The 26,066-nt window shown below is 61.0% G+C and overlaps 7 protein-coding genes across 7 annotated transcripts; 4 read left to right on the plus strand and 3 right to left on the minus strand.

Annotated features, from left to right (window-relative positions):
• Window positions 1-428: 428 nt before the first annotated feature.
• On the plus strand, window positions 429-1,145 carry COLE_03887 (uncharacterized protein; the record flags this gene model as incomplete). The annotated part of the gene is made up of 2 exons (XM_018425632.1): window positions 429-846; window positions 934-1,145. 2 exons carry the CDS (start codon window positions 429-431, stop codon window positions 1,143-1,145), a joined length of 630 nt encoding a protein of 209 aa, XP_018275285.1.
• A 3,279-nt stretch (window positions 1,146-4,424) lies between these two features.
• COLE_03888 (uncharacterized protein) lies at window positions 4,425-14,872 on the minus strand (the record flags this gene model as incomplete). Its single annotated transcript, XM_018426110.2, has 12 exons — window positions 4,425-4,499; window positions 5,139-5,208; window positions 5,431-5,541; window positions 5,577-5,634; window positions 5,868-6,348; window positions 6,422-7,135; window positions 7,170-7,444; window positions 7,479-10,728; window positions 10,765-12,893; window positions 12,946-12,970; window positions 13,191-13,242; window positions 13,278-14,872. 12 exons carry the CDS (start codon window positions 14,870-14,872, stop codon window positions 4,425-4,427), a joined length of 8,835 nt encoding a protein of 2,944 aa, XP_018275286.1.
• Window positions 14,873-16,722: 1,850 nt separating this feature from the next.
• On the plus strand, window positions 16,723-18,726 carry COLE_03889 (uncharacterized protein; the record flags this gene model as incomplete). Its single annotated transcript, XM_018424286.2, has 4 exons — window positions 16,723-17,113; window positions 17,160-18,529; window positions 18,560-18,630; window positions 18,663-18,726. The coding sequence occupies 4 exons, from the start codon at window positions 16,723-16,725 to the stop codon at window positions 18,724-18,726; spliced, it is 1,896 nt and encodes a 631-aa protein (XP_018275939.1).
• Window positions 18,727-19,979: 1,253 nt separating this feature from the next.
• Window positions 19,980-20,565, minus strand: COLE_03890 (uncharacterized protein; the record flags this gene model as incomplete). Its single annotated transcript, XM_018426084.2, has 2 exons — window positions 19,980-20,128; window positions 20,160-20,565. 2 exons carry the CDS (start codon window positions 20,563-20,565, stop codon window positions 19,980-19,982), a joined length of 555 nt encoding a protein of 184 aa, XP_018275940.1.
• A 67-nt stretch (window positions 20,566-20,632) lies between these two features.
• COLE_03891 (uncharacterized protein) lies at window positions 20,633-21,097 on the minus strand (the record flags this gene model as incomplete). Its single annotated transcript, XM_018419839.2, has 1 exon — window positions 20,633-21,097. The coding sequence occupies one exon, from the start codon at window positions 21,095-21,097 to the stop codon at window positions 20,633-20,635; it is 465 nt and encodes a 154-aa protein (XP_018275941.1).
• Window positions 21,098-21,450: 353 nt separating this feature from the next.
• COLE_03892 (uncharacterized protein) lies at window positions 21,451-22,017 on the plus strand (the record flags this gene model as incomplete). The annotated part of the gene is made up of 1 exon (XM_018419840.2): window positions 21,451-22,017. The coding sequence occupies one exon, from the start codon at window positions 21,451-21,453 to the stop codon at window positions 22,015-22,017; it is 567 nt and encodes a 188-aa protein (XP_018275942.1).
• Window positions 22,018-23,046: 1,029 nt separating this feature from the next.
• On the plus strand, window positions 23,047-24,853 carry COLE_03893 (uncharacterized protein; the record flags this gene model as incomplete). The annotated part of the gene is made up of 7 exons (XM_018424287.2): window positions 23,047-23,170; window positions 23,203-23,269; window positions 23,378-23,518; window positions 23,748-23,982; window positions 24,052-24,197; window positions 24,292-24,468; window positions 24,502-24,853. 7 exons carry the CDS (start codon window positions 23,047-23,049, stop codon window positions 24,851-24,853), a joined length of 1,242 nt encoding a protein of 413 aa, XP_018275943.1.
• Between the last annotated feature and the right edge of the window lie 1,213 nt (window positions 24,854-26,066).

The following is a 26,066-nucleotide window of genomic DNA, read 5'->3' on the forward strand; positions in this document are numbered from 1 at the left end:
ATAGTCATCGCCAGCACTGCTGATGACTGCGACATCACGCTCACAACCATTGTTATACGTTCAACTGACAAGTGCAGGGGCTCTATAGCAGCAGCTACTACGGCGGGGACCGCCAGCATGCAGTGCCGCCCCACCAGGGCCGTGAGGACCATAGGCGATCAATCAATCAGGGGACATTTCTGCCACCTCTACCCCCTAGCCAATCGTCCCCGCACAATCTGCCACCAGTGTCGAGCGGGTACGGCTCCGGATACCATGGATCGTCACCGTCCGGAGTAGGGCTCCCTGGCAGCGCCGCTGGATCGTCGACTGGCCAGGGGCCTGGCGGTGCCCCCATGCACATGACACCCATGAGCTACTCTAGTCACGTTCCCGCCTCTCAGCCCATGGGTGGTTACCACTATCCTGTGCAACCTTCAGGAGCCACAATGTCGTCTTTGCCGCCTACAGCACGCCCGGCGCAGCAACATGGATATTCTCCTCGTATCCCGGGAGGATACCCTGCCGCTTCACCAGGGATGACCACACTCTCGCCGCTTTCGCCCTCCAACCACTTAACGTATGCCGGCACTAGCTCGTCTACCTCTTTCCCCCCGGGAATGCACCAGGCGCATGCTAAGATGGAGAACCCCCTCAACAAGAAGCGGCGAACCAATTCAGCCGGATCTAGTTGGGAGGGAAGTGGAGCTTTGTCCGCCACTACGACCGCCACAAACGATGGCAAGGACGGAGATGAGACCCAGCCATGGGGTATGCCGCAGGAGCAGTACAAAGCTCTCAACCCTCGGGATAAGAAACAGGTTCGCAACCGTATAGGAGCGAGGAGGTTCCGAGCCAAGCGTAAAGGTGAGTGCCCACAGTTCTCGCCGTTATCTCCTGGCTAGTCACGGTGGCTCTCCATAATTTGTTCTCTCTTGTCCTGACACGGTTCAGACTACGTTTCTACTCTTGAGGCGGCCAAGAAAGAGAACGAGGCCCTTATCAAACAACTGCAAGCCGAACTTGATATCTCGCGACACACCATCAACGAGCTGCGAGCCCGACTTCACCTCCCTCCCATTCCTCTGCCACCCCCTGTTGAATCCGGACTGGGGCTGGAGGTGAGCACAGAGTACGTCCCACGCCGCTCGAGTTTGCCGGGCTGACGTCAAAGGCAATACCAAGGAGGGAGTGAAGCGCGGGACCCTAGAAGATTGGACTGAGCTGTTCACCATCGCCTGTCTTGACTCGCGGACAATGCTTGACCCAGCCTTGATCTGCATTTTCTCTCATCGTATTGCTGCTTCACGACCACGCTCGGCTCGATGCCGGGCCGCGCTCCCCAGCGTCGCAACCTGGCGACCGAAAGGAAGCGCTCCGATACCCTTTGTTTACGGCGCCATTTCCCACCCCCTTACAATTGATACTCGCATCGTTCCATAACCGCCTGGCAGGCGTCAACGGGCATAATTTCGATTAACGGTACTACAATCCCCGTGCAATGTATGTCACAGTAGTTTGACCGGTATGGGAGAGAGGCGGGGTAGGGTGGGCTGCAGGGAGCAATTCAAATCAAGCTTTGGAGGCTAAGCTGGCATCCCTTCACAATCCTCCATTTGCACCGCTGCCACATTGTACGCCACCGCCTTCTTGCCTGCCATGATCGCCGCGATCGCCTGCAAAGCCCAATGATCGCCGGATTACATAGGTCACGCCTGCATATTTAGTCCGACCGTGACTGCCACCCCCCAACGCGACAGTCCCCCCACCACTCGGGCAAGTGAAATTCACTGACAAATCCACTATTGTATGCGAGGTACCCCTTGAAAAATCTTTGTGGGGAGGGCGAGGATGTAACACAATGAGACAAGCACTCTCTTAGAAGTACAGCATAACCGCCGGAGATGAAACTAGCAGCAGTGGAGGCCTGATTTAGGAGAAGCAATGTGATTCGATGCGTCTGGAGACGAGATCAGTTTCTCGTTTCTGGAACAGGAACACAAGCTGGACCATTGATGGGGCGGATGTCGACGCGACCACATGCCCACCGCCGCGCAGTACAACTCTATACGACTTGGCTAAATCATCAGAGGCGGGACCTCCTTCAGTGAAAAGCTCGCCTGCCTCCAAATGCCCACCAGTAGGCCTATGCAGAATAACCTTGAGCACATGGCGTCGACGCGGGTGGACGCAAACCCCGCTCAAGCCTGAGAGTACGCAGCGTCGGCCTTACTCCACAGGCACTCCCCCTTCCCCCGTCTCCCCCGGGCTACCCGCTGTCGACGGGATAGTGCGTGGGGTCAACCATTAGCGTTGCTGGAACGCATGCGTGTGCTATAGTCTCCAGAAGTCGACGAGAGCAGACTTGGTGTGCGCCGAGAGTGCTCTCGGTCCCGACACATGGTGAGCCGGCTCCGAGCGGCGTTGTCGCCAGGGACAGATGGACGTGCCTGCTCCCAGACTCGTGGACCCTTGACTTCTGCTTCCGAGATCTCCCCTTTCGGACACCGAAGAACAATAGCGTCGGCCTGAAACGCGACAGCTGTCGCACTCCTCGGCGTTGAATGCATGTCCGGGCCCTCCGTGATTCGTAGAGGAGCGTGAAGGAACACCCACAAACGAGGGGAGACAGGACACCAGGTTGTCGGGAGGAGAAGAGTCAGTCGCCGAGCAGCGAGTCGCGTCTCCGCCGATCACTATTTGCCAATTCGGGTAATTTTTCGAGCACGATGGGCGTGGCCATGCCACATTCATGGCGGCTAAAAAAAAAAACTCCACCCATCACTGCTCGGCTCGCCCACCTCTGTATCTTCGTGTCCAGCTCACAATGCAGCGTTGCTGTTATTCAAATAAGATTTGCATTCCTGAGCCGTGCGACGTCTGCCATGACGGCATGCCCGCCGTTGTGCTCCTGACTGTCACGCCCGATATATCTGTCTAAGTTTGCAACGACGCCAGCGCACGGTGTTACTAGGTGAGTGCATGGGGATGGCACTTGAATGGGTACGCGAGAACCAGACCCGACCTGTTGTGAGTGTGGAGAAAGCCTGGGTTGGACGGGAAGAGTGATCGCCTGAGTTGGGGTTGGTGCCACTAATGTGCTCTTCTGTACCTCGGGAGGCAAGCGAGAGGCCTAAGCCATGTCGCCTCGTCGACACTGGTGGTTGTAGAAGGTATACAGAGGATCGTTTGCGGCCCCAGACGTGGCGGTCAAGGGAATTCAGACATGCGGTGCGATTCTTCGCAACCCCCAAGTGGCAGCAGGGCGAGACGACGATGGACTGTTGGACATGCTGATTCATGTTAAGCAAGGGCATCTGCGCTGGGGGAACTCTTGCGATGTGGACATTGATACTTACTCGGCTGCTGAAGATGCGGTTTGGCTTCGCCAGTACCGTTGCATTTGGACACTTCACCTCGGCGTTCGTGAGCACAATCACTCCGCCGAAATTCTATGATAGGTTGGCCGCATAGGTGTCATTCCCACCCATGCCCTCAGCGACGTTCTTCCAGCACTTGTTGAGAAGCCGCGTCATTGCACTCCCCAAAACCGCAGAGTGAGAACAACCACTCCCCATCACCGCAGAGTGAGAACAAAGGCTGATTGTGGCCCGTCTAACTCCCTTCCTAACCGCGTCTTCCGCGGCATTCTCAATGGTCTCTGTCGGCTAGTATGCACGATGATTCCATCCGTCATTCGACTCATTCGTCATTTGTTCTCGAGCCATCCGCGTTTTTTATTGTGTGAGATCGCTAGCGTGCAGCCTTCTGCAGCCTGAAAAGTCATATCAAGGTGGCTTTGAATTAGACCTCGTTCAGCTCTGATTGATTTCGCTCCCCGCGGATCGTAGGTGCAGAGCGATTCAATGGTTTCGAGGGCATCAACCTTCCTTTTACTGTTGCTATTATAGCTAGCTGATAGAGAGTGAGACATGCGAGCTGGGCGAAGGGACCCTTTCCGTCCTTGATGCTAAACATTTACTGACGCGCCGGCAAGAGGCTGGATGTCGACTTCGCGCGCGCAGGACCGGCATAAACTATCTCCGGCGTTGCTGTTGGCCATGATGTCGATCGATGGCAAACGTCCCTCGTCGGGGCTCACGCACTGGCACTTTATGCCCATACACTGTGCGTACCCATCATCAGTCACTCTGCGACTCGGTCGCACTCATCCTTTCGCACTCGCCATGTCATGTACTCACGCTCCCATTACCCTCTTGCTCCTCCAGTCACAATCTTTCGGCGCAGTTCTTCGCAGTGAAACTCCCTCACGCTCAATCGGGATCTACGATGTTTTCAGGGCAGCACACCTGCCCCACTCTCGCGTGGTATTCCAATGACGGTGGTATATCACCGGATCACTCGAACTTCTACTTGCTTGGGGCCATCCACGGCCCCGCTACCTGTCCACAAATGCCATCCAAAAACAACGAACGAATACAACTCTACATCTTGGCTGGGCGCCAGGCCTTGGCGTGTGTGCCCGAGGCGAGACGCTTGCCCGTATCCCACTCGAGGATCTGGGGTCAGCAGGGTAAACAATGAATGTGGAGGGGGCATGAAGGCTTGAGAAGCCGACAGGGGAGCGCCCGACAAGGGCGTGGGACGATTGTGTGGAGAGGTGAGTGTTGGAGGGACTCAGCGAGTGGGAGGCTGTGTGTGGAGCGGGAGACGGTGTGGAGACTGCGTGGGGCTAGAGGCAGCCGTGCGCCTCGATCTTATCTGATTTCCACGACAAGGCCGTGCTCGGGCAACTCGCCAATGAACGGCTTCTCCGCGCCGAGTGGTACTATCCAGATCATCCACGATCGGCGGACGGGCGGACCGTGATATGAGCATGGGGCGTACGCGCGCGCTTGCAACTCCACTCTCCCTCGTCTCATTGCCGCCATCGGGTGGCAACCACGCCCGTCCTGCAGCTCCACCTTCCACAGCCCCCGTTGATGAGCGGAAGACTTGGCGCGATGCTCTGGGCTAGAGCAATCGAGCCAGATCTCTGTCACCGCCCAGATCCCAAGTCCCCGCCTCCATCGCCGTCGGCCACAGCACGCCCCACACAGCTCATGGAGCCACCTGCCACTGGGGCGCACATTTCGGACAACCGCACGATCTCTCCACTGAATCTCACCCCATCTCTCGGAGCTCTCAACAATACTCACGTCACAGCGCGTGTTCGCCAGCGTCCGTGCCATTCTCTCCACCGTCACCACGATGCGGATCTTGGTCCCACTGATGTCAGCTCAGTTTCAACATCCCTCTTCGTCCTTGCCACCCTTCCTTCAACTGGTGGCCCAGCCACCTCTTGCCCCGACTGCGTCGCACCCGCTCCCTCCTCCCGCCTCCACTTTTTCCTCCGTCTTTCACTCAGCGGCCCCCTTTGACCGACCAACCTCCTCTTCTGCCCTCTCCGTCCTGCGCTGCCCCCCCTCCCCCCCTCTCTTAAGAACTCACACAGGTGCCGGATTGTAGTATGTCATGTCGAGCTGGATCGTCACGCCGCCGAGCATAGGCGGGCCCCAGAACGACGGCGTCGACAGGCGTCCGAGCGCACACGACGTCAGGCTGCTGTCAGATCGCATCACGCGGGTCGAGCTCACACATCGACGAGCCACGCCGCAGCCGCTCCGTGCAGGTTTCCAAGGCCATTGGCCCATTCTGATGTCAGCAGGCGCTCTCCACTCTCCACCACGTCAACCTCTCCACTCTCCACCACGTCAACCCGGGCCCGCCTACCCCCGTCCTGCCCGCATCGCGCGACCTCGGCCTGCCTCGCCCAGTCGTGCTCTCTCTGCTTGCACTCTGGCTACTCACGCCCCGCCTACTCGCGCTCCGCCTACTCGCGCTCCGCCAACACCACTCTTCCAACGCACGAGCCCCCCAAAACTCACCATCCTGCACGACTCCCTGCACGACCATCTGCCAGCTGTTGGCATTCCGTCCCCCTCGGTCGTTCTCGGGCGGCACGGGGTGCGCGGCGTACAGCGTGAGGTGCTCGGCCATGCCGCGGCCGAACTTGGCGCGGCCGAGGAGGGTGCGGAGCTCGGCGGCCTCGTCCTTCGTCGCGGGGAGCATTGTGGAGGTCATGGCGGTGGTGTGGGGCGGGGAGGTGGGGGAGGTGAGAGTGTCGGCGGGCTGGGTATGTGAGGATGCGGAGGAGCGAAGGTGCAGCTGTCTAGACGATTGTGGAGGGGAGGAGAGATTGTGAAGTAGATATCGAAGAACGCGTCGCGCAACGAAAGTTGGGCCTACCCCGCTTATGAGCGGGCGATAACCGGTGGCAACACCGGAGATCAGCGACCGCTGCCGCGTGTCAACTTCATTCCGACAACCTCGCCTCGCGATTACCGATGCGAGTATGCTACATTGCCGCTGCTGTCAACTACCTAGCTACATACTACGCCCACTCCAACGCCTTCAGCCCCGACGCCGTCATCTCTCTCACGTGCTCGCCCACGTGTAGGCGGAGTGCGCGCACGACCTCCCCTACGAATACACGATACGCCTGGCGGTGAAGGACGCCCCGTGCATCGATCGCACCGTCGTACATCACCATGCTCTCCACAAGCGTGTTCATGCAGCGAACAATGAGCGTCCTCATGTCCGTTGGTGTGAGGTGTGATCCCAGCAGGGAGGGGATGTTGCGGAAAGCCACCTTCAGAATCGCGAGGCGGCGCTCCATGAATGTGGTGCGCGAAAGGTCCTCAACTCCAACGGCTTGAATGCCATCGAAGAGCATATGATCCAGCGTGCCTGGGAGACTGAAAAGAGCGCTTGTGAACTTGTGCTCGATTGTCAGGCGATCCGTTGCGATGCTTTGGAAGAGGAGCAGGATGTACTCGCTCTCCAGTGTCCTGAATGAGCCGGGATCAAGGTGGGCGACGTTCGTCATGAACTGCAGGCCGACGCGGATGCGGCCAAGGTCGTTGCCGATGCGCGACCATGACTGTGCCCCGTAGCTCGACGCGTACACATCCCAGCCCGACCGATTGTGCTCGACGACAGCGACCGCCGCACAATCGCTCCAGCATTGTGTGAGACGGTTGATGAGAACCAGGCGCTCTGCGCCCTTCTTCTCTCCCGGCTTGTTGATCTCGGACGCGGGCAGCATGTCGGACAGCAGGCGGTAGATCCGCGGGCAGATGCTCTTAACAATTGTCTGGGGTCAGTAGACAGTCGTTTTGAAAGCTCACCTCCGCAAACACCGCATCCTGCACCTCGATGGGATCCTCAGGCTCCGGAGGAGCCTCGTCGCCGCCCAACGCAGCCAAGTCAATGGCATTGAAGTCAAACCCGAGGCTAGGATAGTCGTCAACGCTTTCTTGTTGACGTAACGTGCGCGCAGCTTTGGCACGTTTAGGCAGCGCTGTTGCTCGCGCGTCCAGGAAGGCCTGGATAGTGGCGACGACCTCCAGTCCCGACTTCACGTCCCTGACGAGATCGAGCTGGAAGATGCGTGCAGTCCAGGCTATTGTCAGCTGGGGAAAGGGGAGCAAACGTACACTCGTGGAGCAGAACTGGGTCGGGGTAGACCGGTTCAGCGCTAGGCAAGTATCTTGGGTGCACGATGATTTGTCGGAAGCACGAGACGACGAGCACCATGGTGCGTTCGATCTCGATGCGCGTTGGAAAGCTGGGCGCATTGGTGGGACGCCCGAGCTGCTCGAATTCCGCCTGCAATGTCGCGAGGATATCCGCGAGGCGGCCAACAACCGCGTCAAGTGGGTGAGAATGATGGCGGCACGCGACGCCAAGGTACATTAGCCCGCGTATGCACACCTGGCGAGATCCGAAGTCGGCGGCGTCAAAGGCGAGCCACTTGCGCGAGTTGGCGAGCAGCCACGGCAAGAGGGAGGGCGAAAAGTAGCACGCGACCACCATCGTGGAATACCGATTCACGAGGGCGCTGAGCTGCCGTGGTGTAGGGGGGCTCGCCCGCGTGAACGGCACAGCCGAGAGGGGGAAGATGGACATGATGAGGCGCTGGACGTCCCGTTCGGCGCGGTGCGCGGCACTCAACTCCTCGGCTGCCCCAATCAAGTCTGACGCCGCGACACAGGCGAGGCGAAGCCACAGCTCGAAGGCTGAGGCTCTCCGCGTGTCGTCCTCCGCTGTAAGAGAGATATCAAAGTCCGCGATGAAGCGAGGGAAGTCGGCCGGTGGCTCCGTTGGCAGGTTGCGGTGCTGTCGCGCCTTGAAAATCATTCCGAGGTCGCGAGTCGCAACGGAGAAGCTCCTCGAGTCAAAGTTCCACCGCCATGTCGAGGACAGCCGGAGACAGCGAGCCACGACAGTTTTGATGTAGCGGTCGCGACCCTGAAGTTGATCAAGGTGAGCAGACTCCTCTGCCTCTTGACTGTGGGTGATCTTGATATGTCCCAGGGCAAGCTTTACTAGCGTCCAGCGCGGATACGGCGTGTACTCAGCGACAACCGTACCGTCCACACCAAACTGAGCAATTGCACAGAGGCCAAACACCAGAAACCAGATGCGTTCAGCGGCCAGTGGTCCAATTTCGCCTCCGTATCGTCGACTCAGCGCTTCCGCCAGGGCCGCAGAGAACGTATCATCGACTGCGTTGGTGGAGGGAGGGTGCTGCTTGTCATAGGCCGCTAGGATATGGAGCAGTGACACCCAAAGGGCGACAGTAACGTCTGTGACTTCAGGCGTATCCGCTTGCCCGCTCAAAATGCGTCGGAGCGGGCGAACAGTACGATCGAAACCATACACCAAGAGCAGTCCGATCAGCTGCGTCGCGGCCGTGGCGAGATCCTCGCGGTCGCCGGCGATCGCCGCAATCTCAAACAAGGCATAACGCACCTCGAGCAGTTGGAGAACTAGCCCTCGACGCGCACGGCTGCTGTCCAGAACCACGTCATCGAGCTGTTGGCCAAAGTTGCGGAAGGGCGCGAACAAGCGCCCACGGGTATCGACGTCGGCCTGGGCGAGGTAGTCACGGATGAATCGCAGGGGCCGGAGATCGGAATGGACCTTTGCCGTCGAAGTTGCGTCAATACAGCTGCGAATGGAGGCCGTCATGCCGTCGAGGACGATTGGAAGCACTTCGAGGGCCTCATCGGAAGACATCTCGGAGTGCAGTGACACGCCGTGCGTCGAGATGGGTTTCAGCTCCTGCAAGAATTCGCCGTCGAGCTGACCCAGAAATGTACCAAGCAGCCCACTGCCTGGGACAGTCTCTGCACCGCAATACACCCCCATCGGCAGTGGCGTGATCTCGAAATCGATTGGGAACCGGTCAAAGTTCGCCCAGGAGCGAGCCTTGCCAACGCCTTCATCAAGTTGCTGTTTGGGGGCTGGAGCGCGACGAGGTGGCGGAGGAGCCGGGGTGGGGGAGGACGCGGTCCTTGCGTACAGGCGACCATTCTTGGTAGTCATCTGTGCGAGAGGCCCCCGCGGCAGAGCCCGTGGTGCGGGTGCAGGTGTCGCGCCTTGGATCTCGATGTCATCCGAGTCACTCGAGAACGCGAAGTCGCCGGTCGCGAAGATGACGTTGTCATCGAGGCGGATAGCAGGACGAGCTGCGCCCTTGCTGCGACGGTCATCTTTCCCGCCGCGATCTGCACGAGCGGAGGATTTGCTTTTGCTCTTGCTGCTTCTGGCCTTCGACTTCTGTGGGCGGACAGGGGTCGTCTCCTCCACTGGAGAATTTAGTCGTGTCTGGTAAAGCTGTGACTCGCTCAAAATTCGGCCTTTCGACACCCTCGCGTGATTCTTCTCGCCAGTTCGAGATGTGGATGGGCGCTTCGAAATGCGCAGTGCGGGACGGTGGCGGCGAAGCTCGCCACGCTGCGGCCCTCGTTGTCGTGGCTCCACAGATCGCCTGCCGTGCACGATCGCTTCGAAGTCACCACGCTGAAGTCGGGCCAGCGCCGCAGGCCGGCCGCTGTCCTCTGCTGCTTCTGATCCCTCGCTGTCGCTTTGGAGGGTGAGAATGAGTTGGCGACCCAAACCCTCATCCGATGAGACATCGGACTCATCACGCTCCTCCGCGTGCAGACTGAGGAGACCCCGTCCATCGTCAGATTCTGAGCCGTCGTCGAAAAGATCGCCTATATCGTCGAGAGCACCACCTCCACGACGTCGCACCACCGCATGACCTGGGCGGACTGGTGAGTCATCTGCACGGGCTGCGCGTCGCTGACGATCCTCCTTTCGTCGCTTCTGCTGGGCGGCCTCCTGTTCCAGGCGCTTCAGCATGGCGCGCGGCAACATCCGCTCGGCGATGCGCCGGCGCTTGTCGACCTGTGGCTGTGAGGAGTCACCGGTGTCTGTGTCAGACGAATGACTCGAGCTTGAGGCTATGCGACGGCGCCGAGTGGAGCGCGAGGTCGGAGCTGCCGGAGGACTTGACAGGCGGTGGGGAGTAAAGGGCCGGTCATCATCGCTGTCAACAAAGCCACCAAAGGGGGCGGTCTCAAAGTCATCGACTCTGTGACTGTCGCCCTCCCGTGCGATGTCTAGCGTATCGATGTCCATTGGTTCAGCTGGCAAAGCACCTGGAGGCGTGGTTGATGTCCAGGCTCGGCCAGGATGAGAGGTGAGGGCTGGAGTGCTCAAGGGTGGAGGGAGCTCATTTGGTGACAGGGCAGATTGGTGTTGAGAGGTGGAAGGCGAGGGTGGCGGCGACGATAAAGGTGATTCTGAGTCTGGGCGGTCCAATACTTGGCGCTGCGTACGACGGCTGTAGGTGACAGTACGACCCCTCCTTGCCGGTGTACGGTTGGTAGATGTCTGGAATTTCAGCGACATAGCCCGCTTCACACTCACCACTCTGGCACGATCTCGATCAGCCGTGATGCGCGATGTTCTGGCCGGACTCTTCTCCCTCGTAGCTGGAGCTGGCCTGGGCGCCGTCTTGCTGGGGCCCTTTGAGAGTTCCCGTCCGCGCGCAGTGTTCTCGCGCTGGCGCTTTTCCGCCTCCTTCCGCTCGACCTCCTTCTCCCTGTCCGTCTCTTTCATGAGGTTCTCGAACGCTCGCCGGGTGCGCTCCGCAGCCCGCTCCTTCCGCCGCGCCTCCTTGGCCGCGCGCAGCCGCTTGCGAGCGATGACCTGGAGGCGCTTCTGGCACTCCTCATCGTCGTCAGCAACCTCGCCAAATTCGAGGAAGTACTCGTCGTAGTCGGCATCGACGAGGGGCTTTGGCTCACGCCGACGAGGCGGCGCCTGCTCCTGCGTTGCCCCAATTACGATGGCGTCTGGAGGCGTAGCTTCGCTGTCGGAGGACGACTGGCCCTCTTGAGTCTGCGTCTCCTCCTCGTTTGCAGCGCGGATTTCCGCTGAGGGAGCGACTGCGCGCCGTCCCTTCGCCAGGCCGCCCTTGCGAAGCGCGTTTTCGTATAACTGCTTCTCTTTCGTGTATGGCTGAAGCTGCAGCGCCGTACGGGTGCGAAATGTGCGCGCAATGCGGAACTGAAGCAGCGCCGGGTCAATGGACGGTTGGGGTGGTCTGTCTACGCCATGGTCCGTCCCAGGGACATTGTCAGTCTGAGACGCAGTAGGTCTCACAGCAGCGACCTGGGCAGCCCGATTGTCCGCAAGAAGGTCGAGAGCGTCGGGGGAAGACGGCGGCGGCGGTTGCTGAGACGCGGGTCGCTCCTCAGACGGGCGGAATGGCGAAGGAGGAAGAAGTGGGCCCGGCAGCGGAGTTGCACGCCGCTGAGACTCATCCGTCGGCTGAGAGACTGGCGGACTTTGGACAGGCGAAGACGGGGGGAGGATGGCTTGTGACAGGCGGGGCGGTGGGCGACTAGAATCGACCCTCGACGGTGATGGCGAGGAAAGGTTCGCTCTCACCTGTGAAGCCAAGAAATGGGTTGATCGCTGCAACGCCGTTTGGCTGGCTGAACCTGCCTTGGCTGGCCCAGAAGTATCCTCCACGTCAAGGTCCATGCCCCACGGCTCCTCGATCATCTCCCGAGGGAGAGGTAGCTGGCTGTCGTGGGAGTAGAAGGATCCGAGGCCTACATCTGGCATAGGTTGAGTGGGCTGGCTCTCATGGACCGAGGGCGAGCGCACCGCAGTGACGGGCGTGCCGGAAGGCAGGTCATCATCCAAATGTACATCTGGAAGCGTGGCGTCTGCGTCGGCGTCGGCCGAGGAGACTTGTGGTGGCGGGTGCGGCGGGACAGGGGGCACTGGCTCCGACGCGGGCGGTGGCGGCGAGTACGAGTGCGAAGGAAGATGGTCGCGCCTGCCCGGTGAGCGTCGACACGTGAACAGCTTCGGAGAGCCCAATTGCAGCGTGATGCGTTCAGCGTGAGGCGGCTGGGAAGGTGGAGATTGGGAGGGGGACGGGGAGGCCTCGGCACGCCCTTTGCCTTTGGAGGATAGTCGCGGCGGGTGCGATGCGAACATGTCTGATGGGGATTCTGGGGGCGATGCGACGGGCGAGGGTGAGCGCGAGCTGCCGGGGGACGAGAAGAGGAAGACGAAGCGGCGCCGAGAGTGCGATGGGCCAGCGACCGGCTCCTCGATCCGATACAGCGATTCGGGGGCGCCGAGCCGCTCGCGCTCGCGCTCGCGCTCGGCGCGCTCCACGGCACGTACCGCGCGCCACTCGTCGTACTCTTCGTCGTCGGAGGGCGGGACGAGGTCGGCACGCCCGCCCTCGAGCACTGCGAGCTCGGGGCCGCGCACATCGCGTCGGTGGCGGGTGCGGTAGCGGCTTCCTCCCGCCGCGGGGCGCTGCTGCGTGCGCGCTGTTGGCGGCGGAGGAGGAGGAGGAGGAGTTGGGGTGGGCTCATCCACCCCGCTGCGCCGCGCGCGCTTGCGGGGAGGCATGGTGTGTGATGAAGGTTGTTGTGCTGATTGTGCCCAGTCACTCGCAGCCTTGTGGCATGGCTCATGAAGGGTGACGCGCGACGCGTCAACTTTGCTTCCGCCCTCCACTTCGATGTCTCACATCTGCTATGAAATTCGCTCAAACTGAGACCACCATGCAGCGCCAACCTGCGCCAGCATCGCATGCATGACACTGGGAATTACGATATCGTACAACGTACATACTATTGGCGTCACTTCGGACGCTACGACCCATAGTCCATAAACATGTTCGGCGTGAGCCGTGAGGAGACCAGGGTCCAGAGACGGGAAAGGGAGCGTGCGGCATCGAGCCGTGGTGTGGATAATCATGTACCGTAGCAGTTGAGCAGAAATATTCGTGACACATGGCAAGTCGACTAGGCATCGGTGACCTCGGTGCGGCGGGTCAGCATTCCGAGATTTTGGCCAGCCTTGCGACGGATGCTGTTGATCAGAAACGACCATCACTCCTAACTTACCGTGATGCAAAGTTCTTGAGGGCCAATTCCTGGGGAGAGCCAGGAGGGCCGAAGGGCTGACGCGTCACGTAGCTCACCGCGTGAGTGGGAGCTGGAGCAATGTGCTGATGCACACGAGGGCGGTGGTCTTCAGTCGTGCGCGAGACAGAAAATGACTGCGAGCGAGGCGCAGGAGCACAGTAGCCCCACTCCAGGTGAGAGGCGGGGTCAAGGTGCCCCAGGTCCGAGGACACCTTGCGGCCAGACTCCGCAGACCACTTGCGGTACGGGGCGCGCGCAGTCGACGGGGCCGTCTCCGAGATGGGTGAAGTCACGTCGGGGAATGATGAAATCGATAGGGCGTCGTCGTCAGTCTGGCGGCGACGGGACAAAAAGGTCGCGAGAGGTGGGACGCCTGGGGCAGCCACCTTGGCAGCGTCAAGCTCCTGACGCGTACGGGCAAAGCGACCAAGGGGCGCAGCGGGAACCGAGGGCGGCGGAGTTACAGAGGGGGGCGAAGGCGCACGAGTGCTCGAATCGGTTGACGACATGGGCGGCGGTGTGCGGGTGGAAGTGGAATGAGGCGGGACGTTGTTCCAGCCAAAAGGCCACTCCGGTATAACGGGGGCGGGCGCAGGCTTGCCTGTGGTCGAGTTCCACCCTACGCCCATTGCGGAGTCAATGGGAGGCGAAATGGCCGGGAAGTAGCCCGACGGCGCGCCCTCGAATGCAGCACGCAGCTGCGAGTCATCGGGACTAAGGGGACGCGAGCGCAGCTCGCGCTCACGTTCACGCTCGCGGCGCAGAGTGCCAGCTTCAAGCTGGGCAGCAAGCGTGTGACGGTGGCCCGCAGTCATCTGCTGCGCCTGCTGGGCCTGAAGCGCCATGATCTGCTGTTGAAGAACCTGCTGGTTGAGAATTTGGGCCGCAGCCAGATGCTGAGTGTATGCACTGTGCGGCGTCGTCGCAGCCTCCTGTGCGCGCTGAAGCTCAGCAAGCGCAATCATTTCGCGCAGCTGATGCGGGTTGGTGTTGGAGCGCAGCAAATTCTGGAGAGCGGCGTTCTGCTGCTGAATTTCAAGCTGCTGCTGCTGCTGCTGCTGCTGCTGCTGCTGCTGCTGCTGTTGCTGCTGCTGTTGCTGCTGGCGAGCCATCTGCAGGTGGAGAAGCTGCTGCTGGGCAAACTGGCGGCGTTGGAACTCGGAGGTCATGGGGTCTACTTGGTGGTAGTGGACTTCCTGGCGCATGGCAGGGCCCGAGTAGCGCGCAGCATTGCCATGGCTGTTGTTGCGGTTGCCACTAATACCCAGGTAAGCCATTTTGGCGGCAATGTAGTCAGAGTCGTCGCCGTCTTCCTCGTCGTTGAAAATGGGGCCGAGGGTGTGTTCGACGCCAGCGTAGCGTTCGGTGCGAATGTGGGGCTGGGAGCTAGACAGGCGTATGGGTGGAGGAGGAGGGGGTGCAAGTGGGGTAGCGAGTGGGGTGGGCATTGGAGTTGCGAGCGAGCCGGCAAGGCGAGGAGGGACGTCCAGCGTCGGGGGCGGGGCGAGCGGCATACCCATGGGTGGGGGTGGCTGCGACCGGAAGCGGGGGGCAGTGTGGTTAAGAGCCCTCATGCTGGGTAGAAGTAGTGTAGAGGACAATGTCTGCGCACTACGTCAAGGCGCGGACAAGGGTTAACTGCGAGGTCAGCTGTGCTCATGTGCTCGTGGGATCGTGAGAGGAGAGGTACAAGGCCTTGTGTACGCACTGCTTTGTGGAGACGGCTGACAGATGGATTTCGTCGATTAGGGGGGGGGGGCCGGTGCGAAGATTATACACGAAGGCAATGTTGGCCGTGTTAGCTGGCAGGGGAGGGCGAGTGAAAATGATGTTGATGAAGGGCGTCGGAGGTCTTGAGGGGGGGAGAGGGGAGGGGGGGGGGGGGGGGGGGGGTGGTTGAAAAGAAGTGCGGGGAGTGGATCGAGAGCGACCGCGAGCGGATGGGACGAAGAATGACAAAGACGAGATGAGGGAGTGAGATGATCGAGAGGGGCCGAGAGGAGAAAAGAATGGATGATGAAGAGGAGAAGCGAAGAAATGAATGCTTGAAGGCGAATGGGATTATGGAAAGTGGGCTTGTCGAGGAATTTGAGGATATTTGAGCAAGGCTTGAAAGCTTGAAATGAGGTGCGAGCAAAAGAGACGCCCCGACGAGCGACGAGGCCGACGAGAATCAAAGGTATGAACGTGCGCGTGAGCGTGGCGTTGGCGTTGCGGCCGTTGCGGCCGTTGCGGACGTTGTGGGCTATGGAAGCGACTTGTTTCGAGTACACACAGATGCTGGATCCCCTCTTGCCTCTTAACGCGGGAGCACTAGTCTTCGACAAGAGGCAGCCGCTCCAAACGAGGTCGACGGTGCAAAGGGCGTGATGCGAGGAGGCGCTGGGAGAGCCGAAGAGGGGAGAGGCGACAGGCGCAAAGGGCGCGCGAAGGGCGTGAGGAGACCGCGAGCGACACACAGGCAATCGAGGGGGAGCTAAAGAGATGACGGGCGCTTTGGCGCAAGGGTGAAGGGGCTTTCAACGGCGGCGGCGGCGGTTTGTGTAGAGGAGAGACGCGCAGAAGTGACTGCTCTGCTCTATTTGCCAGTTGCTAGTTGCAAGCTGGGAGCTGGGAGCTGCCAAGGGATGAGTAGTCGGAGGCCGAGGCGCCGAGGGTTACCGCGTCCTTGTTGCTGGTGGTGTGTGGGCAGACGGCATTATCGCCCATTTCTATTGACGCCACGCGTGGATTGTATTGGACATTAGGATACGATGTTAATGAATGGGATCCGAAAAGTTGGGTCTGGGCCGGCACGTTTACCAAACTCTTTTCGAAGGGGCGAGGCCCTTGGACCCCGATTGTTTCAGTTGAGCACACTCTGCACGCCTCTGACACAGCGCCATTCCCTTGCTCCACTGTCTCTCCTCCGATCCTCCCTCCGGCCTCCAGCTCCTCTCCGGCTCTCCTCTTAGAACCTTCTGCTGATCTGCTGCTCGCTCCGTGAGGTTGCCCTTGCTAGGCCTGTCAGCCTTGGTGTGATTCCCCTTCTCACAAGATGCATGCCATAAACCCGACTCCGTTCCGCGCCCTACCGGTAAGACTCGTAATGTGGCGGCCCGAGGCGGCATGCACGAGCCGGTCGGTCCAGGCACATCCTACCCTAGAAGGCACCACGCGATCGCCACGCGCAATTGGTTCCTTCTCGACGCGTCGCTTCTCTTTTCTTTTCCTTTCTTTTCGCAAACTTCCCCGCAAACCCCGCAAACCCCACATACCCCACGTTTCCACTTACCCCACACTTGACCACGGTTACGTCACTCGGTGGCCAACGATCCAACCCAGGCATGCATGCAGTCGGCGGAATCGAGTAAACAACCACCATATCATCGTTGGCCTTGACCTCATCACCACACTTCATCAGCTCATCAGCCGCATCTCAATCATGGCAACTCGATGGAACCCAGATAACCCCACTCCCACCCCGTTCACTCCAACACAGAGCATTAGAGGACGCAATGATGCTTCCACCCCTACACCCTCCCGCCGCACCAACAGCATCCACCTTCCCTCAACAGCCTACGTGATCCCACCCGTCTCCCGTCACACCCACAATCAAGAGCAAGCCCGGGCGCCACACACCAACCTCGGCTTCTGTGAGACCAAGCAGACCGCCTTCGAGTGGCCAGTCAAGAATGTGCGAGAGCTCAAGATCCAGCTCGAGAAGGAGGCTGCACGCGGCCGCGGGGAAGACGCACCAGAGGACGACGAGCGGCATGAGATTCTCGCCGGAGACGAAACGTACTTTGACGACCTGTCGTACAAGCTCCATCTCGGTGCGCGCTTGATGCTTGCGGGCCAGCTACGGGACTGACGTGGCAGAGCGGGCACCAGACACGATCGACGAATACTCGGACGGTGAAGGGGTGCAGGAACCGCGGATCATCCTCGCAATCATCGCCACCTGGGCCAAGTACTCGGACATCCCCGCCGACGGTCTCTTCGCTCGCGAGGTCTTTGTGGGTCTAAAGCACTTTGAGCTGCCGGGCGAGCGCATGCTTGGTGAGCCCGAGTGGCTGTGGAGCCAGTCTGCTATCGCAACCTTTTCCAAGCGGCAGGAGTACCACGAAGTGGTGTTGCCGCCACTCAGTGTGCTTCTTGACGATCCGGGAGTGCTGGAGCGTGACTCGTTCAGCATCCGCATCGTCGTCAAGCATGCCTCAGAGGTCGGTCTTCCGCCCCTTGTGCACAGCGACCAGCAGTTCGTTTCCCGCCGTGTTACACGGATGAATGCCGCCCTTCTCGACTCCCAGCGCACAGGTGACGTCCGTTTTATTTGTCTCGAGCACCAGGACGGCCCTGCCTCGGCCGACTACGAGGCGGTGGCGCGCCGCCGCATAGTTTACGCGCACTGGGAGATGCTTGTGCACGCCGAGTACTTCAAAGCGACTTTGGCTGGCGGGTTCTCAGAAGCCTCCGACGCGACCATGACGACCCTGGTCGTTGACGACGCCGCTTTCAATACGGTGTACTGGGTCCTGAGGTGGCTTTACACGGACGAGATCCTGTTCACATCGACGGACAGTGTGAGAGCCGTCATGAGTCAGGTGAGGGTCGACCGCACAGCCGCGCGCCGCCTACTGAGCTCGGAAAACTGGGACTTTGTGCCTCTGGAGGAGGAAGACGACATCGAGGCCCGCACGGTCCGCAGCGTCTCCAGCGTTGGCACTGCACCTTCAGCCGGGCGCCGGTCACCCCGCCACGGGCCCGTGCCCTCGGCCAAGTCTGAGGGAAGCGCCTCCAGACGACCCTCCGCCGCCTCATCCTCGACCAGCACTCAGGCCACACCACGTCCTGGTATAAGCCGCACCAAGTCCTCCTCTCCTGTTTCGACCGTACCTCGTATCGCAAGTACTCCGCGCAAGCCCGCCCTTCCTGCCCTGGGCAAGGCGGCCGCCAAACTGCCTTCCACCGCCCCAACTTCCCCTGCAGCCGTGGGCCGCTCACCTTATCCGAGCGGGGCACCTCGCCGGCCCCCACCTCCAGCGGAGCCACACAAGCATCCCACCGTGCCGCCCACACCGCCGTCCCCACTCGCCGTCTTTTTCCTTGCCCACCGCTACGGCCTGGACGAGTTGCAAGCGCTGGCGCGCGACGCCCTGCTGCGCCAGCTCACGCCGAGCTCGTGCGTCGCCGCCCTCCTGGCCACATTCTCGTTCTTCGAGCTGCACCAGGCGATCATGGACTATGTGGTGAGTACCATCTCGTATCAGCTGACGCAGATCGACCACTGGGCTGAGGTTTGCGCATCGCCCGAGCTCGAGCGTTGCTACCAGGAGGTGTCGGCCGGGGTGTATGTTGCTGGTGTGGTGCCGCTGACATCAGGTGGGGCGAGAACGACGGCGGCCAAGTTCTTCTGGGCCTTACCCGCCGCCTGACGGGAGTGTAAACTGGCATGCTTGATTTAGTGTGGCGTACTGTAATGTCGTGAACACATGTGCCTGTGATGTACGACGCACGCTATCACACAGGCGTCGCACGGTGTCTGATGACGAGTACACGCCCAGTCGACGCGGCCACGAAGGCTTCAGGACGGATCGAAACAAAAGGCAGAAGTGCGGGATAGGCTGGCGCATTCCTCGGGAGCGCAACATGAGCATGTGAACGAGTTGCTGCAGGATGTCGGACCATCGTCAGTGTTCTTCACGCGTATCATGACACGTTCGCAAGGCCGCACGTGGTATGTAGTCCATAGTGGAGCTACTCCATCATGTTCAGACGAGCAGCTGACTCTTCGTCATCAAAGCAGTTCCGCACCCGCCACATCAGCCTGAAACATCCATAATGAAGTGTTGGGTGATGCAGGGCCGCTAATAAGCCGGCGGGACACGTTCCGCGGCATGCATCGACCCGCCGACAACTATCCGTCCTGAATGCTCAGAATAGGCCTGGAGGGACTCTGCAAGTGGCTGCGACGTGGTCCGATCTCGCTGTACTGGCCCGGGATGTGGCCAGCGTCTCGAGCGGCAGCGCGGGAATCGCAACTGCGGGCCGATTTTCCGACTGTCCTCGACGACGCATTGTGGCGCATGAAACGGCGCTCTAGGCTCTGAAACGGCCTGGGAGTTGGATTACAGCGCAGCACACGGGTTCCTCGATAGCTGGCTGGCTGGCGGTGCGTGAAACACGATGATCTCGACGACTGTACAAGGTTCGCGGCCGCGTGGCGTGACTGTACCTGCGGGCCGGAGGGGAGGTGTACCTGTTGCGAACGACTGCACCGTACATGCACGAGGTCGCCAGCCAGCGTGCGAGCAAGGATGTACGCAGCACAAAGATGCCGAACGCACACGCAAACTCACACTGCCCACTGCCACGACACTGGCTTGGCACAAGGATCGTCCGATTATTGCACGGCAACGACACCGGAATCCAGCCCCATACCGCAGTCCTCGACGACCGTAATCTCGGCTGGAGACGGCTCGTGCCTACGTGCGCGGATGCATGATAGTCTGGTGTGAGCCAAACCTTGTCGGTCGTGTCACTTGGTGTGTGGCGCCATCGTCCATCCTCGCCACTCGTCTCCGCCACAGCCTAGTAATACATACATCATTGTCCTTGTATCTATTCTATGAGCGAACCTGGCGCCGGCCGCAGGCCGGTGAGAAAGTGAAATGTGAGATGGAGAGAAGATGGAGAGAACTACTGCGGAGGCGGTGTGGGTGCTTCCTCGCCCTCGTCGGCGCGGCGCTCGCGGCCGACGTTGCCCAGCACCTCGAGCAGGACTTTGACTTGGCGCTCGAGCGCCGACTTTTCTGCCCGCAGCGCTACGACCTCGTCTTCGAGGTGTTCTGGCGTCAGCGGGGCCGGGGGACACCTCACTGGCATGGGACTCGAGCTCGTTCTCGCGCTGTTTCTTGCGGAGGCGGAAGCGAGCGCTCGCCTCGGTATTGCGCTGGCGCTTGAGTTCGCGGCCGCCCGACGGCTGCTTCCCCGCCTCGGGGGAGGCGGAGAAGAACGCGGGCGCCGGCGTGAACGGGGTCGGGAAGGCGGCCGCGGGCGGCAGCGTCGGCGTGACTTGCGGCGTGGCGGGTGCGCCGGACGACGGCGCCGGCGTCGCGTACGCCGCGAGGAAGGACTCGAGCGTGCGTGGGCACTCGCTCTCCGAGCGCGCACCGTCAAACTTCATGTCCGCCATGGAGCCGTCGAAGAGCTGCCAGAAGGCATCTTCGTCCTCGGGAAAGATGGCCGCCGGGGACTGGTCGTACGAAACGGGGGGGCTGATCATGTCGGCAGGTAGCGCGGTGGCAGTGGCGAGGCGCGGGGTGACGTCCAAGGCAGGCTGGGCCGGTTGCTCAACAACGGTCGGCGAATGTGGGCGGTGAATGAACGGCGTCGAGGTGGATGAGACGGCGAATGAATGTGGACACCAAGTTGCGAAGAGATGACAAGTGGGCCGGTATTGTACGATCCTCGACAGCCATGTTACAACAGATATGCTGTCCAAGTATAGCTGCGTCGAGCCGAGAGATGAGCTCGAGCTCAGCTCGAGGTGAACAGCAACGTCGAGGAATGCCCTGACCCTGGTGACTTGGCCTGGTGTCTGTGGCGTGGTGGTGGCCGGGTGATGGTGCACAGGGTACGCCACTCTCGATAAGGCCAGGGGCTACGGCATGATTGCAGCGGGAATCAGGATGCGCGCACGCAACGCAGGGGGGCAATCGGTCACTACAGTGTTCGTGGGAACTCGCCACGGGCGGGCCAGACGTCATGGTGGGCGGAACGGGGCCGGATGAGGCTGGTTCGATGACTGCTGGCATCTGGTCAAGCGTTTTGGTGCGCGACAGGGGACTCGAGCCAGCAGGCAGGAGATCAGGAGAACGTTCCAAGATCCAGCAGTGTATCAGCAGCGCCGAGGGTGGACTATAGTTCAGGAGCACAGTGTCAGTCAGCAGCGGTCACTGCGTCAGTAGAGGTCAGCAGAGAGCCTAGGTCAGTGGGGCCGCTCGCTGCGGCCCAGGCACGTGGGCAAGGATGCAGAATGAGTCAAGGCGGACCGAGGATGTGAGGATAGCTTGAGGCATGCGGAGGCACACGATCAGGCAGAGAAAAAAACAATCGTCCCAGCGTTTCAGGCAGCCATCGCGTAAGATCTATCGCTGCCGTGCGCTTAATGCAATCCCGTTCCGTGGTTTCAGCATTGTCAGACCTTGGAGTCAGGGCTCGGCTGGAATCGTGCCCATGCGTTCCTGTGCGTGCCAAAGACCCCCTGTTCCTCCATACCTGCCACGCTGCCAACGTCGACGAACGACGTGAGAGTGAGACATCTCGCATGCTCGCAGGACGATACCGACGACCCTCATCTCGCTGCACGGGATCTCGCTGTGTGACACTGTCACCGAACCTCGTCGAAGCCTGTTTCGGAAGGGGCCTGGCTGCCGGCAACGGGTCCGCTAGCCAAAACTCTGTTGCCCCGCGGCCACCACACTCTGGCAATGGTATCCACCCATCGTACCACCCATCGAGGTTCCCGAACACGCGAGGTACCAGCCCCACCGTATGCCGGCAGGTCAGCCGCCACGGGAATCCGCAACCGAGGAACGTTATGGCGAAGGGAGGGCCGGCTGTCTGGTACGGTGGGATGTTTCGCGCGCCGATGTGCGCGCGCTATATTCCCTCTCGTCACGAGATCTCGCAGCGTCATGTAATACCGCTGCGTGGCCATGTGGTTTTGCGGTAGACACTGGATTCTCTCGTTAGAAGTGTTCCTATGCCATCATCCGCCCGATGTCCGCTGCATCTCGGCCTGTGATGGCTGTGATCTCCGCTTCATACGCTGTAGCCGAAATGTATCGGCCGAAGGATGACGAGAGTCTTAGACCTGCACTTGACTCCACAAGAGTTCCTCGCAACGTGCTCGCTCCTTTTGTGTTTGTCGCCAAGTCATCTGCATGCTTGCGAGGGACTCCGCTGCAAGGGCTCGCTGTGCTCGCCAACTTCACGTGGGCTGGCGATGCACAGCGCAGTGCGGGATCCCTCCCGTGTTTGTAGAGCCGGAACCGAGCCTAAGCGCGTGCGGGACTGGGTTCCCCTGCCGGCAAGCGAGCGAGGATACAGCAGTGGATGATCACGGCGCTCCTGCAGGAGCAGGGATGCATAAGTGGAGTAGCCGATCGTGCAGGTCGAATGCTCCGAAATCGGGTGGGAAATGCGGAGTCGGGGAGAGAGCAGCAGCGGTAGATAAGCGAAGAGGCAAGAGGCTGGAGGATGAGAGGATGGTTGATGGTACGACTGAGAATGAGAGATGTCTGCTGAGCTCGAGAGGGGCATGTATGGGCCTGCGGCTACGAGATTGTTTGTCGTTCCTGAGTTACACCCGCTTCATGCCGCTCATTCCGGACGAGCCGAGGCACAGCCACGTGGGTGTGGACTGAGGCTGATCTCCGTGGTGTCCACGTGACACGGAGACTTCTGAAATCTCCGCACTCCTGAGAGCCAAAACACAAACGTTTCTACCTCTGAACCCATCGGCGACTTGACGGGGATGGGAGGCTGAACCACGTGGGCGCAGCCGGCGGGAAGTCCGACAGCAGGTCCGAGCGACCAACCAGCGTCGGCTTACCCCACACTGTCGTCACTTTTACCCCACATCCCCTTGCAATGTCAAGTCTTGGGGCCATGTCATCTCCCAGCTCCGCCATCCGTCCCGCGTGGGGGACGCCGCATCACAACAAATCTTACATCTCTCACCCATCTCCCCCGCGCCAGCATGTTTTCCCTCCGCGCCGGTCCCAGTCGCATTGCTTTCTGTTCACGGTCATTACGCCCGCCATCGCACGCGTCATGGCTCCGCGGAATCCACGACACGGTCCGAGGCGCGACGCCCGATGGCAGTGGGTCGTGCAAAGGTTGGCGCTGACGCTAGCGCCGTATAAGGTCACGCTGAAAAGCCCCAAAGTTGTGGGCATTCACACGTCGCGCGGCGACCGGCCGTGAGTGCTCCTTGATGAATGGTCATGCACGGATAGCCCCCGAGGGCGTGATGGAGGAGCGCGCAACAACGGCGATCACGCGCCCGCTCGAGGCACCACTGATCCCAGATACCAAGAGGACGCGACTGCAGTTTGCGCCATTGACATCGACCGCAGGGAACTGCTCGACTCGCTGCCGCGCGGGACACAGTGGTATGGCGGCTCGGAACCCGGTGCGGAAGAGGTCACATTCGTGGGCATCTTTGACGGGTTAGTCACCGCAAGTGGGGCACTATGAGAAGGGCGGAGCGAAGACGGGGTGTGCGTGTGTGTGTGGGAGAGGGGGTGTTGAAGCGAGGAGGGCGGCGAGGAGGGGCTCAGCCGAGAGTTCGAGACGCGAGGCTCGAGTGACAGGTCGGGGGACAGCCGAACAAGGATTCGCGACGGAGCGGTGTTGGAGAGACGCGAGAGACAACGAGAACCGCGACGCTGACCCAAGCCACGGCGGACCTTATGTGTCCCAGTTTTTACGCGATAATCTCGCCGGCATCATCGAATCCGTCACGCCCGACGACATCCCAGACGCTGTCCAAGCTACAGAGGATTTGGGCGGCTACTTCCGCCGCTGGAGGGGCGGCGCGCTGTCCCGTTGGACGAAGTGGGCGTCCGAGCCGGCCGACAAGGAGAAGGACCGATTGACCATTGACGAACGATTGACACTCGCATACTTGAAGGTGGGTGCTGTCGTGCTGGGAGGCGCCAGAGCCCGGCGGGCCTGTGCAAGCCGCAACAGCTCACACTAGGCTGACCATCGCGTCCACGCGGAAACGAAGAATGGCGCTCAGCACTGTGGCTCAACGGCCTCAGTAGTCTTGATCCAGAGCCTCGACAAGCCGTCACAGCCGCATTTTGCGAGTCAAAAGCTGCACCTCACTATTGCCCAGGTCGGGTGAGTCAAACAACTGCGAGGAGCCAAGGGAACCCTACTCTTGTTATCGAGCTGCATCCGGCGCCGCCCGACTCCCAGGTCACGCTGACACCAGTGACACCCGCGTGCTCCTATGCGACACTGCTCTCGGAGAAGTCTGGGCACTTACAGACCGGCACCACGCCGAAGCGCGCGTTGAGGCCGATAGGTTGCGTCGAATGGGTACGGACAAGCTCATCAGCGACTCGTTCGGGGAGACGCGGTGGATGGGTGCCATCGAGAATACACGAGGGTGAGTAAACGACCCCTTTACATCTAACCGCAGCTTTGGTGACTTTGAGTGGAAGTCGTCCGGCGTTACCGTCGAGCCAGAAGTGACCCATCGCGTCGTCAACGGTAGTGACTACGCTTACCTCGTGTTTGTGACGGACGGCCTCACGTCACTGTTGTCAGACCAGGAGCTTGTGGACCTTGCGCGCCGGTCGGCCGACCCTACGAGGGCGGCTAAGACGATCGTGCATTTCGGCGAAGACCTAGGCGCGCAGGACAACTGCACGTGTATTGTTGTTCCATTGGCTGGTTGGGGCAACATTGGCGGAGAGGACACAACGGAGACGCGCCGCGAGTACCGCCGCTCCCAGGCCAGCCGCCTCAACACGCGCATGCAGCGCATGTAGACTTTGCTCTTGTAGCATACACATAGTGCTTTGATCCCAATACTTGCATCGACGGTGCATAAATCGTGCTATCCTCGCACCGCATCGCACATCTCGGCCGGTGGAGGTGGAACGGAGGCTGATTGACCCGAAACGTCACTGCTGGCTGAGCGTCACGTCCGACCATCGAGCAATCCAGTGATTCTCAACTCGCACTCCATCAACACCATGGACGAGGAGGAGAACTTTGCCCGCCTGCTCGCTCAGTCCACTCCCGCGCCCCGGCCAACGCTCTACACCGAGTCGGATCCATGGGCAAACCCCTTTGGCGGCGATGATCTCTCGGCCGGCTGGGGCGCCCCTGCGGCCCCGGCACGCGCCTCGCCACCGCCGCAGAACCTCTACGACACAGGCTTCGGCGGCGGTCTGCCCGACCCGCCGTCGGTGATCCACGCCCGTGAGCGAGAAGAGCTCGCCGCCTTCGGAGGGTTCGGCGAGGATCCTACATCCAACCCGTTTGGCTCGCCACGCACGAGCCCGCGCAAGTCGTCCCAGCTTTCCCAGTCTTCCCAACCTTCTTCGCCCTCCGCTGCGCGCCGGTCAGCGTCGTCGTCGCCAGAGGCCGCGCGTCAGCGCACCCTCCCCGCCGGGCTGATTGACGAGGACCTGCTGGCGGAGAACGACCCTGAAGCCAGCCTCAAGCGCGCATTCGTCAAGCACGAGGAGAAGGAAGTGAAGGTGGTGCCGCCTGCACCAGACAAGAAGGCACCCTACGTCTTCACGCCGTCGAAGGAGCCCGAGCGCGAGCGCAAACCTGAGGCCAAGGCGGCCAGAGCCGCTGCTGCCGCGTCCGGGAGCCTGCCGTTGCCCGAGAGCAGTGGGCCGACACCCACACCGTCGCGGCCCGACACGCCAGCCGCGCCCGGAACGGCGGGAGCGGCTCCAGGCGACCGCGTGTCTGTGAGTCCGCTTGATGCGCCTGGCGAGCCGGACTACGGCTTCCGCGCGCTGTCCATCGGAGCCAGTGCGAATGGGGCGTCGCCGACGGCGGCCGCAAGATTCGGAGGGCGCGGATGGGGCGCAGTCGACGACGAGCCGCTGAGCAGCAGCGGGGATCCGTGGAACGAGGGTGGAGGTGGATGGGGCGAGCCAGGGCCGCTGGCCACCCAGTCCTCCACGGCGTCCATCAACGATGCTGAGCCTGACGAGGAGCCGGAGGCGACGCCGGTGTCGC

This window comes from Cutaneotrichosporon oleaginosum (genome assembly GCF_008065305.1).
Source record: "Cutaneotrichosporon oleaginosum strain ATCC 20508 chromosome Unknown ATCC20508_contig03, whole genome shotgun sequence".
NCBI lineage: Eukaryota > Fungi > Basidiomycota > Tremellomycetes > Trichosporonales > Trichosporonaceae > Cutaneotrichosporon > Cutaneotrichosporon oleaginosum.